A 19,861-nucleotide genomic window follows, 5' to 3' on the forward strand; every position below is an offset into this window, starting at 1 on the left:
CGTACTATCGGGATAACCGAGCGATATTATCGTCGACCTTGACGGTTCAGATTAATTACCCGGATCTTGCACCCGCTACGAACCCTTTACGTGAAGCAGGATGGAGAGTCAATGGAGAAAAGACAAAGTGAAACGGGAACAGTTCAACATGCAAGCACTTTATTTACATGACACACGGAGAGCACACATATACAGCCATACAGGAATGTAAAATGCACATATAGCAATTAAAACAATAATGCACAAAAAGCAAATGTAATACGACCGACTAACGCGTACACACGGCAACACTTATACAGTTCTACTTTACAAGACACGGCGCCACAAGATCCATACAAAAACAAAAGAAAAGGCCACCCTCAAAGACCAGGGGGCAGACGGGGCCCGTGGGCCTTTATGGCATGGGACTTGGCAGACCGAACGAGTCCCACGAGACCGTTGCAGGTTACCTGCACCCTCGCAGTGCGATGGTGGGCGAGCTCTCTCCGGCGCTCCTTGTACGAACGTGCAGGTCCGCGCGACACAGCTGGCAGAGCGGCACCTCCAGTCCGCGTCCCCTCCACGACGTCCGGACTCTTCACCGACTGCATGCTCCAACGAGCGGGTCGCTCTACGGACCGCTTCTCCAAGACCCAGACGGGCAGAAGACCATGAACCGCCGACTGATACTGACACTCTCACCGACGGCCCTGACCTGACCTCCTCTGACCTGACTTCTCCTGAGCGGCGCCTCCGTGCGCCCTTTTATTTCCCCGGCACCCCGCCCCTCCCTTCGCGGCACGCGGGGGGGGGGGAACATTCCACCAGAGAAATCGGGGCGGGAGTTGAGTTTCCAACCGTCATTCTTGCTTACCAGAGAAATCGGGACGGGAGTTGAGTTTCCAACCGTCATTCTTGTTTACCAGAGAAATTGGGGTGGGAGTTGTTGTTGTTCCCCTTTTGTGTTCGTGGAGATGTTGACGGTTGCTGGCGGAGTGGTGAGGATGGCGTGGTTGTTGAGAAGCAGGTGTGGTTGTGGTTGTTGTGAAGCGGCGTTGTGGTTGGTGGTTGTTGTGTGATGGCGGTTGAGACGTGGTTGGTTCAAAATAAAGATAGAACAGAAAAACGGCTATCTCAAAGCGTCGCAGCCCGAATGAATAACATAAATTCCCTCTAAACAACGGGTTTGGGGCTAACTACACATGTACTTAGAGATATCTCACCTACGGGACCTTCATGGTGTAATGCGAATTTCCACAGCCGTAACAAAATACATATACATACACACACATATAATATATATTTATATATATATATATATATATATATATATATATATATATATATATATATATATATATATATATATATATTTATATATACACATGTGATTAGGGAGGAATTAAATCAAAATTAATGTTCACATCTTACCTTGGTACAACGACCAGGTTCCATCAGTAAACGAATAATGGCATAGCCAGGCACACACAGCATTGAGGCCAGTGCCATGCACCAGCCCAGGCCCTGTGCCCAAGGTGGATACACATACTCCTTGTTGTAAACAAGAGGTTGAAATTTCACCAATGCAAAAATGAAACAAGCCTGAAAAGAGAACCCAAGATCTCAAAATGGCATTGAGGCTGTGTGTAATTGTGGAGGAAAACAAAATCCAAGGTAAATGAGCTTTACTTGGCAAGCAGGAAAGTGTTTGTAGAATGTCCTGGTATTAAGAATGTGAAAAAAAATCACGTGACTTCAAACTGAGATACGAGATGTAACATTTGATTAACATTTTAAGTCCTTGAAGTGAGAGGAGACCAACGTACAGCACAGAGAGAAGGCGTGATGACCATCCAACTCCATTTCATCCAGGGACCGGGCCGGAACCTCAGCATGTCTTCCAGAATGTCATAAAATTTGTCTGCACCTGCACACACAAATGTATGATGGATGTAGTTACTATCACAGCCTTAAAGTTGCTCAGTCGACATAATTTTACTGGTGGTAGATTTTACCTCTATTTTATTTTATAGTGATGGAACAGGCAAAATATGTCATAAATGAGGAACAAAAACTTCAGAAGGTTGACTCAAATATCTAAAGTCTGAATTGTCTTGACACCTAAGTCTCATAGCCTGGAGGTATAAACAATCTTGCAATTCCACTATGTTGATGGAACATAAGAATCACGACAATTGCTCAAAATGTGTACATTCCTTCAACTTCGAGTCCCCTTATAAATCGGAAACTATTCTGGGAAAGTGCCCTCAAGCAGCCTTGAAACATTCACCAGACTGTGGCACATAAAAACTGACTATAAGTTCCAGTGAAGAGCTGAACTAAAGTTTATATTACATGGTCATCATAAGGACAAGGAAGAGAGACTGCATCAAATCAAATTATTTTATTATTGATGTTGAGAGCAATACTTGGAGATGCCCCCTGATCATGGGGAGGGTTATGGTCAGGCTAATAAGAGTTACAGAAGATCTTTCAAAATTAGCATTTATAGTGTGACCACAAAAAAAACGATACCCATACAATTTAGTAAACCTTTTTTATTATTATTTAAAATGACACGTTCTTTGGTACACATTTGCTTCACAAAATACATGATCACGATGGAAAGTTTCAGATGGATATTGTTAATGTCTTTGATGTGATTGAGGTTAGAGCACATACTACAGATGTCGGCCTCTCCACTGCAGGCACACTTGGATTCGAAGGAAAGACTTGTTTATTACTCTGACATATTCGGCTGTAGTGATTGAACAGATTTTATCAGTTATTGCTGTTTTGAAATCATCTATGAATTGTGGCTTTCCTCGCTAGACATCCTTTAGCATCTAACCCTGAACTCAGTTTGTCTTCTTGAAGGATTTCGTTCTTTGGTTGTTTTGAACTGAAAATGATTATTCTTTAGTTGTCCATGGCATGTTGAAAAAAAAGTGGGGCTATCTTAACTCAATCTAAATCTGCTGACTATGAATGAACTCCACTTTGGACACCTGCAAATAAATAGTTTGAGGATATCATTCATATGGAGGAAGTTATTAGAGGTAAGGTCAATCAGTACTGTTTTTTGTGGTCACCCTGTATGTGGTTTTGAATATTCAACTTCTGGACTAATTCAACAGCAACAACAATCATTGTCATAATCATCATGATGCAACATGCTCTGTACAAAGCATCAACGCTGCAAAAGCAATTTCTTGTTAAGGGTTACAATCTTGGATGAGTTGCCACTCTGACACACGATAGTCAACCGAGTGTACAGGAATTTGGAATTTGATCAGGGTGCTGGCAATGAGTGCTCACCAAATATTTGTGAAGGATACTGTGGGATCTTTAACATGTAGCAACTAATGCTGGCAGATGGGGCACCCAGTTTAATATCCAATGAGGGACGGCACGCACATTGATGCCTCCCTCACCCGGCGTGTTGGGTTCAAATCTCGGCCCAGCTACAAACTGTCACCCTGGTGTTTCACAGGCAGGGTGCTTCATCAATTTTGCACCGTGACTCAGATGGACGTTAAACAGGGCATCCCATCTGCCGGCATTAGTTGGTGGAGGTTAAACATTAAAGATCCCACGGTGTCTTTCGTGAAAGAGTAGTTGAGCTATCGCTGGCACCGTTGCCAAATTCCAAATTCCTGCCATAACTATTGCTGAGAAAGCAATGGCGAACCGCCCAGCATAACCCTTGCCAAAAACTGCTTTGACATCACCGTCTCTCTGTAACAGAGTATGCTCCATCAGAATCAGTATTCTACAACCTCAAACCTCATATGGCCAAACTGGGGGAAAAAGGAAGAGAAGCGGGAGGATAAAGTGTAGGGGAGCAAATGAGAGAAGGTTAGGTGGAAAGAGAAGAGGAGGAAAAGATGATGGAGTGGGAGTGAACAAATCTGTCATATTTGCAGATGTAAAAAGAGAAGAATCCGAGGGAGGTCGAGAAAATTCACCTCAAACAGGTATTATATTTTGAATAATGCAGCAATAGTGCATTTACTATAGTGCATCAAATGATGTCACAGATGGAGAACATTTAAAAAATCTTGAATCCATCCTTAATCGTTCCTTCATGATGCAACCAAAATACCACACACAAATCAGCCTTGCATCAACCAACCTGGCTTAGACCCGTTATGTCACAAAGTTTTTTAATAAAATCACAGAATATAAGCGGATCAGGTAAGGGTGACTAACCATGAATCCAGGCAACGGCCACACATTCAAAAAAAGCCACCCAGAGCATGCAGACGCCGCTAGCTCCAAAGTAGTCGAAAAGTTGGAACACGTACATTCCACCCTTTTTGGAAGGGTGAGCATCACCAAAAGGAGGGAGACATTGTGGCAATTAAAATAGCTGGGGCAATATCCACTTGGGAGTTTATGCATCATAATAGCTTTTCAGTCAGCAGGTAGCCTTGTCAATCAAGATGGAGAGTTAAAATTAGAAAACACATCACATGATAAGTTTGTGAACATTCACTTCAGCATGAGAGAAATCAAATAGTTCCTTACTTGGGTCACCATGCTGAGACCCAGACTGAAACTCAGAATGCAAATGATGCCAAGGAAAACCTGCCGTCGGTATCCTTTACTCAAACCTCTTGGGTTGAGGTCAACTAGAGATGTCACCTGGCCTTCCACATCTATAAACTGTGGCAAAGAAAAGCACACACAATCCAAGATCCTTCTATACATTGTCCAGATTGCTGAGCTCCTCTGATTCAAACATTTAAAGGTTCATCGACTCAACTTTCAAACTTATACAAACACAATTTCAATGAAAAATAAGTAATAAAAGTTTCTCACAAGATACCATTCACAAAAATGAACCATTTTCCTTAGTTCCAAATCAATAACCTTCAGGCACAAATCCACATTTGGGGCTGGGGGGAGGAGGAGAGGGGGGGGGGTGAAGGGCTGTTGCCCACCCATACTTTTTTGTGAAACCACCACATTAGCTCCCTTCTTTAGAAAAGTCAACCGTCCATGTAGCCAGTTATCTATTTAAAGTATTTTGCAGGAGTCCATACTGTTCAAAAGATAAGCCAACAGCAAATACAAATAAACATTATGCTCAGTTCAGAATGGGTGGCAGTGGGGGGAGGGGGGGGTGGTGCTCAATCTGAATCTTTTTGGAAAACCATGGGAAGGATGGTTTATCAGGTATGCAAATTGCTCCAGTTGCGGCGGGGAAAGTAGAAAGTTTTATTGCCTTCTTGATCTGTTGTGAGCTGTACCAGTCTTGCTTCTTTCCCTTCTCTCCATTTGTGCTGTCTTCATTTTTACATCACGCACACAAAGTGAAAAGTGGGGTTAAAAAAGTTGGTTCACTTCTGTCTGTCTATCTGTCTGTCCACAAACATCAGTTTATGATCAAGGAGCAACTTAATTTCAATTGAATGTTACATATGGAACATGAATCGGAACATGAACCTGTAGCTCAGCAGTACTTTTGCTCTGAATTTGTCCCGATTGCACATGTGCAGAGAGTGAGGTAATTGTTTTTGTGTTTGTCTGTCTGGCAGTCAAACAAAATTTAAAATCATTCCAAACAGGAAACTTACTGTTTTAAGGGACATCACAAAGGATACAAACAACAGGCACGAATAACGAAGATAATGTGTTAAACAGGGAGCATCAAGGGCGGTAAACTTCCGATTCAATGGTGTGATTTTTTGCTTTTTCTTGAGCCTTTAAAACTTTTACTTTATTTCAATGGAATCATATAATTGAACACTACAGAACACAAATCGCCTTGTTTGCACTTCCAAAAACCTTCAGTTTAGTGGTCGCCTCCTTCTTCTTTAATGGCACAATTATTCCCACGTGTTTGTGGGGCTGGCCAGGGGAAGCTTGGTCCAAGTCTTTACAACTTTCTGTGGAAGAATTCCCATGCTGAGTTAATATCAGGGTCGGGAGATATAGGAGTCCAGTAGCTAGGGTGTAGCCAGGCTGAGGCAGACGAGGCAGTTGCCTCGTCGCTCATTTCCTGAAATATGATCTGGCCTGAGCCCTCTGGCCATCTGAGCTCCCTGGGGAGTAAACTATCAAAGCTATCCAGCAGTGCTCTGAATACTCTTATCTCCACTCCTATCACAATACCTAAATAGGACTATACCCCCCCTAATATTACACAGGAAAATAAAATTATCCCGATGTTTACTTTCTTATTGCGCTACACGCACCATCACATCAACCAAGTTCACCTCTTTTCGCCTCATCGCTTTTGGAACTCTGGCTACAACCTTGAGTAGTGAAGTGTGATGGCTGCTTGCAGTCCCTGCCAGTTTGCCTGAGTAAACTGCCAGACTTGCAGGCACTGAGGCTAATCTCTGAGAATGGTCACGGGAGATGTTGACCTTCACAAGCTCATGATCAGATACTTCACAAGCACAAACACATGTTTAACGTCCATCTAAGGGATGGCACATGCATTGATCAATCACTCTGACTTTGAAACACCGTGATACGTTGATTGCTGTGTCAAGGTTTGAAGCCAGGCTAGAGAGGTGAGAGGCAAGTGTGCGTACCTGTAGACTTCAGTTTCGCAATACTTTGGCAAAATTGTATGCTGGCTCGACCAATCAAATTTGCCATTCGCCCTCCAAGGGGAGGGGGGTACTTCAACATTCTTCTTCGATCCTCTTCCAATTTCCAATAAAGTATCATGTCCTTTTTCTCAAGACTGTTTTGGGTAATGAACTATGAACGATGAACTCGCTCGTTTCAAAAGTAGAACAAAAGCACAATGCAGCATGGCACACAAACCAACTTGGGACTGCCCACCTTCTCACTCCACTTTCCTATTTATATATCCTTGGAGAGAGAACCTTCCCAATAGTCCCTCCCTCCACTAACTTTCCTACGATTCTAGATCCAGAAATATCTCATACCCTGGCGAACTTTCGACACATATTAAAGCCGAACATCATCATAACTTGTTACCCTTATGTACAAATCACCTAATAGACAAAAACATCTCACCTCAACAAACTTCGGGTTTTCGGTATACGATCATCATCCTCATACTGTACCAATACACCGCTTAACAAACAAGGAAATCCAACGCAGGTGGAGGCCATTCAGCCCATCATGCCTGCGCGAACACCACACCAACCCAAGATACAAGAAAATGGCCAAAAAAATAAAAAAAATTAATGAAAGAAATATTTTTTTTTTGGTATTTTTTGTTGTAATTTTTTATTTCCTCCCCCCCCCCCCCATGTTATTCCCCTCGGAGAGTGGGAATGGGGGGTTTGGTTAAAAACACATCAACCACACAACCCCCCTTAACAAGCCCCCCACCAACAGCACTCCATACCCAATCACCCCTCAATACACAACTACCTAAAAGTCTTATCAACATCCCCATATCCCTCTATCTCCATAACTTCCAGGTACCTATCTAATTCTAATTTAAACTTGTCTACTTTATCTGCTGCCACAACCTTTCCAGGGAGACCATTCCATGCATTAACTACTCTCTGAGTGAAAGTCCCCTGCCTTACTACCATCTTAATTCTCCTCTTCTTTACTCTCAGGCTCTGATCCCTGGTTCTGTCACTGTCTACTCTGTTGAATAATTAATTAATGTGCACTTATTTTATCCATACCTTTCATTATCTTAAACATCTCTATCATATCTCCTCGCAACCGCCTCCTTTCCAGTGAATAAAGCCCTGTCTCTTTCAGCCGCTCCTCATAGCTGAGTCTAGCTCGGCCCGGAATCAATTTAGTAGCCCTATGTTGAACCTTCTCCATGACATATATGTCCTTCCGGAACTGTGGTGACCAAAACTGCACACAATATTCTAGATGTGGCCCTCACTGATAAGAAACATGTCAATAATTTGTGACAACAATGCATGGCTGCACCACTAGTGCAGCGCTCCTGCATATTAGGGTTAGAATTTGACCAGGGTGCCAGCAACAATCACCTACACTTTGTGAAATACACCTCCTTCTTCTTCTTTCGGCTGCTCCCGTTCGGGGTCGCCACAGCGGATCATCCGTATGATCCGCATAGTGATTTGGCACATGTTTTACGCCGGATGCCCTTCCTGACGCAACCCTGGTCACCTCTTACGACACAGGGATATGGTACACCTATTTTAACCGGGGTATACACCGGCCCAGTATACTGGTACTCATTTCGCCGACCTCGGAAGGATGACAGGCTGAGTCAACCCCCTGGTGTATTAATTCAGTGGCTGAACGGGGCTTGAACTCAGGACCTTTTGGATCCCAAGCCGCTGCCCTAACCACTGCGCCAACACCAGGCTTTCTTTGTGAAATACACCATAGGATCTTTACTGTCCATCAGCCAATGCGAGTAAACGGGTCCTCAGCTTAACGTCCCTCGAGGGATGATAGTCTGTGAAACACCAGTCCAACAGTTTTCAACTGAGATGAGGTCAAACCCAGAGGTAAGTGGGCTACTCCTGCATTAACCTATGGGATAGATGTGATAAAAAAATTTAAGTTGATGCTGGAAAACGATATTTTTACAAATCGATAATAGAATACCCCTTTTAAGCATATTGGCAGAGTATGGAAGCCCATATAATCGGTTAAAACAACAGTGTCTGTGTATTGCATTGACACCAGTAGGCATCACAGAGAAACATTTGACCAAACTTGGGCTTAACTCAATCACGATAATGATTCTGTTAATTAGAGGATCATTGTAAACGAGGTACATCATCCATGATGCATGGTACCACAAGAGTGGTGACTCAACTTTTATGAACAGTGATTTGAGATGCGTATTCCTCATGATACCGGATCAAATAAATTGCAATATTGAATTTTGGATGCAATTATCTGAAAATTGGCATTGCGTGTCATATATATCAGAATGTATCCAACCACAACCACTCTCACCCTACCCCCCACCCCCCACTGATACCCGATCCCTTCTCCCCTCTTTCTTCCAGGCCAATTCAATCTCCGCTTGTATTTACTGTTTTCGTGCCAATATGCAATACATGAATCAACTTAGGCCACTCAAGCTATACATGCTCGAATATCCACCATACAGAAACAACCATTTCAAACTTTATTTAAACCCCCTCTTCCCACCTGGCTGTTGAGTCCCAGCAGCAACAGCATGACGAAGAAGAGCACAGCCCAAAGTGAGGGAAGAGGCATCATGGTTACTGCCTTTGGATATGCAATGAATGCCAGTCCTGGACCTGCAATGCATGCACTGTTAGTGTTGCACCGTTGCATATGTGATTTATTCCGAATACGAAGTGTATTCCATCCTTGTGAATGCAACACAATGAAGCAAACATTGCAAACTCCCTCACCCCACCTCCCCATTCACACAAACATGAGGGTTACCCAAAAATGAAATTGCAAATCTGATCGATTCCAATTGTATTTGTATAAGCAAAACTGAAATAATAGTTAATTTCAAAATCACAGTTAAATCTTTGAAATTTGTGAGAAATTTCCACGTTTGTTAAAGGCTTATTCAGTCAAGAGCCTGAAGAGATAAGCCAAGCAGAAACACAAATAAAGGACAGGCCACACAGTCTGCAAAGTGGAAAGCCGATCAGGCTTCGACTGAGGAGCTACACTACCTGGCTGTTTAAAGATTGTAAAAGTCCAGTGCTGCGAGTGCTTTTATGCATTTCAAAGTAAATTCAAGTCTCTCCACGCTCTCTCTTGTGGCTGTTTGACGTCACAACATGGCCGATCACTAGAGCTCGGATCGAGAGGGCTCATCTCAAGCTTCATCCGAAAGCTCTTGCGGACTTTCGCCTGTCATTACGGAGCTAAAAAGGTTTATCGACAGTTATGTGCAAGAGTACCATGCCGAGAGGTAGCTAAACGACGTCGACCTTGAGAGGCCTCCTCCCAATGTATTGCAGGTAGATCGGCCATCAGACAGTTTTATCAGGGTCACTAATGCCATGAGAAAGGTTTGCGACATCCCAGGAAGCCGCAATACCAAACTTTAATTAATATGGCTGTGCGAACTCCACTTCCTCCAGTGGTCAAGCGGGATGGGCTTGAGCAGAGTGATGTGGCCGCGCGAACTTCGTGTTTCATTGTGGCAGATGAGCGGGACAACCCTGGTCTTAGCAACATGTGCACGCATACTCCGCTACCGGTGACAGAAGAGCCAGATTGCCATGGGAAGAGTAACATGGCTGTGCGAACCCCCTTCCCCTTGGCGGATGAGCGGGTCAGCCTTGAGCAAAGCTTTAGAACATTTCATGACAGACAGCCAAATCCTCTAAGCTCACAGAAGGTGTATAGGAACAAGGTGGCTCCCCTGACATGCCTTAATCCAATTAATACATGAAAGCGTACAGCAGCAGCAGGATTTTGTGACGCAGAGCCCAATACAAAACTTCGCCGTGTCCGGGTTTCAGCAGCCATTGTAATTGGTGCCCGCGCAGGCAATGATAACGATGGGTGGTTAGTGGCCACGAGCAGTGCCACTGAAGCCAGTGTTGATATCGACAGGGACTCGGTGGCCACTGGTGGTGCCACTGTTTCCGGCGATGATAGTGATGTGTGTTTGGTGGATACTGGGATGGCCGTCTCAGCCATTACTCCTCTATGCTCCAAATGGAAGCTCAGCAACACCGAGAAGCATTCCATTCAGTGCCGATCATGAAATTCTTATTATCCCGTTCGTGTGTTAAATTATCTGGGGCTTGTGACCAATTGGTCATGCCCTGCCTGCCTTGGGATTGCACCGAAGGCCCCGCGGTTATCCCAGCCCAACCAATGGACTTTTGCACCCACTTACTGAGATGTCATAATTATTTTAGGGTACTCCGTAAAGTAGCCAATGGTGCTCGTATCCCTGTCGCCAATACTCTTGGCAAACTTCTCCGTGACGTGGTCCTCAAGAACCAGGCCCCCTTGGCCTGGTATCGCCTCCTTGTTTAGTGTTTCTTTGGCCTTAGGGTGCCCCATAAAGATTCTCGCGATGTCTCATTGACTTCTAAAGTCAAGCATCAGGTGGCTGATTTTTTGGCAATGGACATCTTACCACCACTTGCAGTTGTCTTTTCTGGCAACTCTACAATTAAACCTTGTAAAGCTGAAAACTCTAAACGTACCAACAGAAGGGTGAAAGCAAAATTTGCCGATATGGATATCAAGGGACTCTCTCGGACTCTCTGGAAAATCCTCTATTTCTCTTTGCCGACGACTCCACCCTCTGCTGTACCATCTGTCATCCCTCAGACCGGCAAGCAGCAGCTTCTTCACTCACTGCAGATCTGGATAAAATCACAAACTGGTCCAACACGTGGAACATGTCTTTCAATCCAGACAAATCTCACACTCTCACTATGTCTCTTCGAAAGGACCGTTTACAAACCCCCCCATCCACTTTCTCAACAATCCTCTGGAAGAAGTCTTTTCTTTCAAGCTTCTAGGTCTCACTATCTGCCATGACCTTTCCTGGGAAAGTCACATTTCCAACCTCGCCTCAAAAGCCAGTCGCCAACTGGGAATCCTCCGTCGTGCTAAGTCCTTCCTTGGCCCTCTTGAGCTCCTGACCACTTACAAAGCTTTTGTCCGTAGCCTGATGGAGTACTGCTCTCCCCTCTGGGCTGGTGCTCCTGCCTCCCACCTTTCTCGGCTTCACGCTGTCGAAACCAGGGCATTTAAGATCATCGGCATCTCCCGCAATGAAGCTGAGTCTTTGGGCCTCTCACTCAATCACCGCAGGTTGGTCGGTGGTCTTTCTGTCTTCTACCGACTCCTCTCCAGCCTTGCCCCCCTGCTCTCTCTGCGATTTGTCCCCACCACATTTCCACAGGGCGCTCAAGGTCTGCCAACAACCCCCTTCTGGTAAAACTACCAAAATCAAGAATCACTGCTCATCTTCACTCTTTCATTCCTCTTTTGCCCGTCTTTGGAATAAACTTCCTCACTCTATTCTTTCCCATTCTTCCCTCCAGGCTTTCAAAACAGCTGTTCACCACCACCTCTTATCTTCCCCCATCCAAATCCTCGATCTTTTCTACCCCTGATAATCCACCCAAGCCCACTTCCTTCATTTCTCCTGCTTTCCTTCCTGAAAGTCCCTGAAATGTCCATCTTCTCTTCGCCATGTTCCCCGTCCCATCCCCATCCCTCTCCCTTCCACAGTTCACCTAATGTGTCTGTTCCCCACTGTTTTGTCCCTTCCACTCCCACCCCTCTTGTCTCATGCCTCCTTGCTGTGAGTTGTGTGTTAGCTCTCATACGAGCCTCGACCAAGGTATACAAAAAAAAAAAAAGAAAAAAAAAGGGGGTCATCAGAGTTGACGTCTTGTGAGGGGCATGCCCCACAATCAGCCGAAACAACTGAAGCCCTCAAAGCCAAGCAACCGGCTGTCCCGCCTGACCTCAACCTATCGGCCATGCCCGATGGTGAATTAGCCACTCCGGCGGTTCTTTTTCCCCTGGGAATTAACAGCTCGGCGGTGTTGTCATGGAGTTCAGGCCATATTGGTGTTTGTGAACTTGAAGGCCTGTCCCGGCTTCGCCAAAAAGCATTGGATGTTGAGGCAGCAAGACTGTCTTTTGTCAGCCTGTTGAACAGTTCTGATCATGTTACCAGAGCCCGTCTTTTGGCTGCAGCCACTAAGGAAAGCGGGATGTGGCTTCATGCAGTCCCTGTTCCCTATTTGAGAACACAGCTTGACCCGAGTCTTCATGAGTTGCAGTTGCACTACAAGTTGGAGCATCAGTCTGTGAGTGGCATAAATGTCGATGCGGGAGTATGATGGATACACTTGGACGCCATGGTCTGTCGCGCCATTTCAGTGCCGGTCGATCTTTTAGACATTCGGCCTTAAACGATGTGGTCAAACGTGCCCTTCACGGGACAGGGATACCATCTGTCCTGGAACCCCTTGATTTAGACCTTGGCGAAAACACCCACCCGGATGGCTTGACCATCGTCCCATACAAGAATGGGAAAAGCCGAACCTGCGATTGAACTTGTGTCAACACTGTCGCCAAATCACACGTTTACAATACATCCTCAATGGATGGAGCGGCCGCCACGGATGCGGAAGTTCGGAAACGCTATAAACACGCTGGCCTCAGCCAAACTTATTTGTTCGAACCAATCATCATTGAAACAACCGGAGCGTATGGCCGATCTACGTGCAACATCATCAGTGATATCAGTATAAGTTCTCGGTACATCTACTTGCGATATAAGGCAACTGGTCTGGTTCAAGCAGAAACTGAACTTGGCTGTCCAAGTGGGGAAATGCCATTAGTATTCTGGCTTCTGCATGGGAAGAACAAAATCCCACATTAACACCATTTTAAAATCTGATTTTTTTTCGCGGGGGGGGGGGGGGGTGTTATTCATTTATTTTTATTTTTTTTTTAATATTTTTAAAAACAAATGCATGTATATTATGCCTCAATTAGTGAGTCACAACGCAGACCAACCTTCTTCGCCCCAGGATGTACAAGTACATCGCCCCAGGATGACCTACTTTAAACAGCATACATATTTTCTCTCATTAGTTGATTAATCAATAAATTTTATTCATTTCTAACTTCCCACAAATATTTCATGGGGAAGAGCACAACAAAAAAAAAATAATAAAGTTTTTCTTCGCCATTGAGAGATCGGGCCAACAACGATATATAGCACAATATCTCAAAAAGTTACAGATGGATTCGGACGAAACTTAGTGGGCAGGGTGGGTACGCAACAAGGACGAATCGCTTAAATTTTGGTGAAGATCTGAATCCGGATCCAGATACGAGATTTATTAAATTTATAAGTGATTCTTCACCATTGAGAGATGGGGCTAAAAACGACATTACATGATATCTCAAAAACTTGAAGACGGATTCGGATGACACTTCCTTGACATGTTGGGTGTGTGACAAACACTAATTGATTCGATTTTGGTGAATGTCCAAATCCGGATCCGAGAATTTTTTCAATTTATTCTTCACCATTGAGTGATGGGGCTAAAACAACATGCAGCACAATCTCAAAAAGTTGTGGATGAGTTATGACAAAACTAAGTGGATGAGTTGGTTAGGTGACAAAAATAAGCCGATTCAATTTTGGTTCAGGTCGGGATTCATTTCCAACCTATCGGTGGGATACAAAATATAATCTGTTTAGCCTGGCAGAGGTATGCGCTCTACCATCAGATTGAATCGAAATTTTCACCATAGGAACAACTGACTACTCATGTAGAATATTTTAATGATAATTATCACATCATAGGAACAGTTTACATTCTTATATCATGTGGTATGGCAGCCGTGTTGGAAAAACAGAAAAACTTTCGACCTCTGTATCTCTAAAACTGCGCTAAGAAAAAAATAGAAACTTGGCACATGGCAAATACTCCTCATGGGGAAGAAATGTGATTTGTATGACATCATAGGTGCCTTCATTATGATGTCATAATTGCAAATGTAGAATGCTACATCCAATCAGTACGACACTTTTTGAGGGACATCAAGGAATAAATTGGTCCACAGAAAAGGAATTGATGACGTCAACGGTCATGTCATTTGGCAGCCATATTGTTGTTTTTTTTAAACCTTCAAAAACTTCTCTGAAATGACTGAACAGATCAAGTTAAAACTTTACACGTATGACCGCCTATACATGAGGAACAAAACGTTCACATACACGACATCATGGCCACATGGTTTGGAAGCCATATTGGATTTACCCTAAAAGCTATAAAAAAAAATCTTCTCCAGAACAGCAGGACAGTTCGAGGGGAAACTTCATACAAATGTTCCCAAGCCTTGGGGATATCTGGTTATTCATGAATAATTGATAAGTCACATGGTCTGGCAGTCATATTGGATTGAGCAAAAATCTTTCAAAAATTATTTCTCTTGAACAGCTTCATCAATCGACATGAAGCATCACAATTATGATCAGGTAGTGATGGGGAAGATATATATTTTAAATTTCAACCTGATTGGACACATGGTCTGGCAGCCAGAATTATTTCATTTTTTGAATCTGGGTTCTTTTTGGTTTTTTTTTTCTTAATATTATATGGCTCACATGGCTGTGCCTGGATGGGGTTTTAGGGTAGAGGAGTAACAGCAGAAACCTGAATCTTTTCCAGGTTCCTCCTGACGACTTCATCTTTGCTTTTTGCTTGTTTGGCTTCCTTCTGATTACTTAATTGCTGGACTGTACCTATTTGGTCTTCCATTTCATTTGAATTGAATATATTTTAATCCCATTCTGAAATGAATGAAAAATATTAAACGTCATGGGTTAGGGTCATGTGTCCGATCAAAGCGGGTTTGCATCAAACATCTTAGTACCCGGTCATCACTGCCAGCAGTTATAAAGTGGCAGTTTTAATTATGTCTCTTATTAATTATGTAACACACCAGTACATAAACACCACACAAAATACACCACACAAAACTACACAAACATGACAAAACAAGTCCTGGTGAGGGTCTGCAATCTCCGATTGCTCTTTTTGTTGTTTGATTTTTTACATGGTGGTGATAGAGAGATTGTGGAGAGATTGTCCACAGGCTTGTGTGTGAAAGGCCAGATCTCAGCTCAAGCTATAAAACACACTCAAGTATTGGAACATTAGTGGCCCAGATTCCTGAAAGTTCAGGATGGACAATAAGGTTGTCACTTGCGGTAGAAGACTCGTACCACAATGCTGATCATAACAAAATAAACCTTTCCTTATCAAATGAGCAGAGCAGGAAAAGCACATTATTAAAATTAACCTTCTCCCTTCTCCCCAACTAGAGCTCTATGTGGTATACAGGAAGTTATCTCAAATAGTCCAGGAACAAGGATTTTTAAGCAAAGTCTCCGAATAGAGTGATTGCTCAAATCACAGGCAAGTGGAAAGTTGTATGATTCTGCAAAAGCTTCATGGCGTAAAACACAGCTGAAACATTGTCAAACTAGAACAGCACTCGGAGGAGCGCATACCCGCACCAGGCTACTGATAAGCCTACTGATCCATCTGATAAGCTGATCCTACTGATAAGCCAGATCTGCATCAGGATCATCACCAAAATCTAATCAGTTTGTTCTTGTCACCTACCCGACTCATCCACCAAGTTTTGTCTCAATCTATCAAAAACCTTTTCAAATATATGTCATGCTATATATCGTTTTTGGCCCATCAGTTTTCTGTTGTTCTTTCCTTTCTCCTTTTCCCCACCTGTGGAACCAGGTGCCACATACTCTTCAATCTCATTCTTTCCTCCAGGTCTTTAAAACAGCTATTCACCACCATCTCAGATCATCCCCAATCCAAAACCATGATCTTTTTGACCCTCGTTAATCCCACTCGTGATATATAGTATATGGTTTTGGTGCCATCTCTCATTTGTGAAGAATCACTTAAACAAGGACAAATGTGTCCAAGAGCAGCGTCCTAAAGGTTTTGTCAGCTAAAAAAAACAAACAAAACAAAAAAAAACAACAACAACTTCCAATATTTCGTCACGTGCCTTGATTAAGCCAATAGCGAGACCCGTCATAGTGTATTTACGTATTTACGAAATTACAATACATTAAATGGAATAATCTTTAAATAGTAACGTGAACTTTTCGAAACTTTAAAGCAAATGTCCAAATATATTTAAAAGTTCATGATAGACGCTCTCAAAAGGCACCCTCAATACGAGGATGTGTACAGGTGTTTAGTATTTAAGGAGATCCGGATCCTGTGTATAAAAGAGCCGAGTCCTAATGTAAAGGTTTTGTCTTCAGAAGAAGAAGAACAACAACAACAACAACAACGCCGAGCTCTCTTGGAGCAGCGTTAGATGTGCGAGATGCTGCTAAAAATTATAGTAGCCGGATGTGGATCTTCACCAAAATCGAATCAATTTGTTCTCGTCACACGCCCAATCTGTCCACCAAGTTTAACCAGAATCATTCTCATATTTTGAGATGTCCTACTCACAAACAAAGAGACAGACAAACAGGGGTGAAAACATAACCTCCTTTCACCTTCAGTGGTGGAGGTGATAACCTCTATCCACCTTCTGTGGCAGACGTAAACATAACCTCTGCCTGCCTTTGGTGGTGGAGGTAATGAAGCATGGGTGAAGAACATAAAAGTATGGACAATGTCGAGGAGTTAAATAATATTTTAAGAAAATGAGGCACAGAATTTGGCACAGAATCAGAAAATGAGGGATCTTAAAAGATATCTGCACAGACTGGTAATGTTTGATGGATCAGCATGTGCTACTCCCAAGCACATTCCACTGAGACAGGCAGGCAGCAGCCTTTCCTCTCTACAGACGTTGATAGAATCGGTAACTGGTCCAACACTTTGTATATGTTTTTCAACCCCAACAAATCCCACATATTCACCCTGTCTCTCCGAAAAATGGTCTGGCAAACCCTCCCATCACCCTCTGCCCTCTCTTGGCTATATCCATCACAGGTTTCTGCAGGGCATACACAGTCTCCCAGTAACCATTTTCTTGTAAAACTCCCAAAATACAGGCTCAATGTTCACCTCCACTCATTTGTTACCCTTTTCTCCCACCTGCGGAACAAACTTCCCCAGTCTGTTCAGTCCCATTCTTCCCTCACTGGCTTCAAGACAGCTATTCACCACTATATCGGGTACCCACCCAGGTACCTCAGGAACTACCCCATCCACATTCATGATTTATTCTCCCCCAAATAACCCCATTCCCAAACACTCCCTTTTTTCAGCTTTTCCACGAGCCTTGATTATGTCTACAAAAAAAAAAAACGCTGCAGAAGGAAACGACAATGATAATGTGCTCCACCCATCCAGAACAGATACTATCATAAGGCAGGGAGTAGCGATAATCATGCCCAAGAAGTTTGCAGAAAATATGACAACTTTGGAATGCATCTCTGAAAGGCTTACGAGTACTAAATTTCATATCAAAAGAAGAACTGACACAATATCTCAAGCGTATGCCCCAGACTCTGGATACGATGACTCGGAATATGAAAGATTCTACAATCTCATACAAGCAAAAATCAATACACTGCCAACAAGTAATGAAGTTATGCTTCTTGGTGACTTCAATGCAAAAGTTGGTCAAGGCCAACAAGTCCATTGGCGTCAAGTAGCAGGCCAATGTGGTGTTGGAGTTCACAATGATAGGGGATTGCATCTCTTCCAATTTTGTGCCATCAATAATCGTATAATAAGCAATACCATTTTCAAACAAACGAGCAAGGACTACATAGATGGAGCGACTAAAAAAATCAAATAGATCACATCATAATGTCGCTTAAATGGAAGGCCAACATAAAAAAGTCAAACCTATAATTTGGCTGAAATCGGGTCAGACCATTCTCTGGTTGTGGCTCATTTTGAAATCGACTTGAATGGAATAAGAATTTAAAAAACATTAACTACCCAAGTGACATAATGTAGACAAATTAGTCACTGACGTGAATCATACACAAAATCTTTGAAATTGTAATTGGAGGATAATTTGCACCTCTTTCAACAAATGATATAGATTATAGAGGATGTGTAAGAATTCTATCAAAAATACAAGAATGCGACAAATTTCTCAACAGAGCAAGCTGTCGGCTTCAAAAGGGGCCGGCAAGTATACGGACTCTCAGAGGTGGAAAAGTCTTGTGAAGAGAGAAGAAAAGCCAAGGTCAACATGTTGTATCATCCAGGATGCACGGAGGATTAAGCGAATTGCAGATCACTTAACATAAGTCAAGGAAGCAGTAAGAATTCAAAAAGAGAGAAACCTCAAAGAAGAAATTGACACCATGTAAACCAAGTTTAGGATGAATAATAGTCACAACCTCTTTTAAAAAGTAAGGGAGTTAGAGGGAAAGATGGAAGAAGACCTTTATGCCTGTTATAAAAAAATAAAACTAAAAAAAACTTGGGATGATGTCCAAACATATATGGACAAGGTTCTTGAGTGTGGGAAGAGCCACTTTAAAACACATCTCAACACTTCTTTCTAATATGAAGAGGAAGCTTTGGAAAAACTTGATCAACACCCTGGTGGTAAACAGATGCCGACATTACCCCTAATCAACGAAAAGGAAGTCGAAGAAGCAATCAGAGCCATGAAAAGTCACAAATCTCCAGGCAGTGACAGTATCACTGTGGAAATATTCAAGGCAAGTGGAGTGAATATGGTCCGAATATTAACCAAACTCTTGAACAAAATCTGTCAGACTGAAAAAGTCCCAACTTATTGATCAAAAATGCTTCTAACTCCTATTCAAAAGAAGGGAAACAAACTTACATCTGCCATTTATAGAATGAATTTGCTCCTATCTGTACCAGGCAAAGTGTTTTGCAAAATTATTTTGAATCAAATTGGTTTGGTTTCAGACCAGGCAGAGGCATAGTAGATGCAGTAGGGGGGGAGCTAATATTTGGGGGGGGGGGGGAATACGTAGAGGTGAGTCTGTGTATTCATGGTGTGATCTTGCCCTTCTCTACCCGCTTTTCATTTCCTCAATCCACCAACAATCTGCTTTGCCAAACCTCAATTTAACAACCCCTCCCTCCTTCATCCCATCGGTCTTTCAACTCCATTCTCGCCCCTTAGTCCGTCTGTATCCATCTCCCCCATCCGACTTCATTATTTTGTTATTCACTGACCAACCATCCGTCCCACATCACGAGAAACAATTAATCCTCCGGACTGGTCGAATTACCTTCCCACATTCTGGCTACCTGCACTCCTACATTTGTCACATGGGACAACGCTACTCACACATACACACAGTACAAAGGAATGTTTGTGCACGACAGAAGGGGCTGGGACGCTTCCTCACTGCACCCACACTGAGAGGGGCAGGGGTGTCCGTCGCTGCATTCCTGGCATGACGCAGGATTTTCCACTGCCAGTGCTGCACCCCACACCC

General features: G+C 43.2%; 1 protein-coding gene and 1 long non-coding RNA gene across 3 annotated transcripts in view; both read right to left on the minus strand.

The window, feature by feature from the left end:
- The window catches only part of LOC147008726 (sodium- and chloride-dependent taurine transporter-like), a 61,359-nt gene that overhangs the window by 20,791 nt on the left and 20,707 nt on the right, over window positions 1–19,861 (minus strand). The window contains exons 8-12 of one of the 2 annotated variants that reach the window (XM_085864063.1): window positions 9,079–9,191; window positions 4,510–4,647; window positions 4,192–4,294; window positions 1,806–1,906; window positions 1,411–1,581 (exon numbers count right to left, since the gene is read on the minus strand). In XM_085864063.1, coding sequence (XP_085720189.1) covers window positions 1,411–1,581; window positions 1,806–1,906; window positions 4,192–4,294; window positions 4,510–4,647; window positions 9,079–9,191 — 626 coding nt within the window. The remainder of the gene's footprint in view (window positions 1–1,410; window positions 1,582–1,805; window positions 1,907–4,191; window positions 4,295–4,509; window positions 4,648–9,078; window positions 9,192–19,861) is intronic. The other variant, XM_085864064.1, reaches the window with a different exon arrangement.
- Window positions 5,084–9,072, minus strand: LOC147008727 (uncharacterized). Its single transcript, XR_015053281.1, has 2 exons — window positions 8,297–9,072; window positions 5,084–7,954 (listed from the first exon to the last, which is right to left on the minus strand). It is a non-coding gene; the product is annotated as an uncharacterized LOC147008727 (long non-coding RNA).

This window comes from Eptatretus burgeri, chromosome 18 (assembly GCF_056783735.1).
Source record: "Eptatretus burgeri isolate ZD-2024b chromosome 18, Ebu_testis_v1, whole genome shotgun sequence".
Lineage (NCBI taxonomy): Eukaryota > Metazoa > Chordata > Myxini > Myxiniformes > Myxinidae > Eptatretus > Eptatretus burgeri.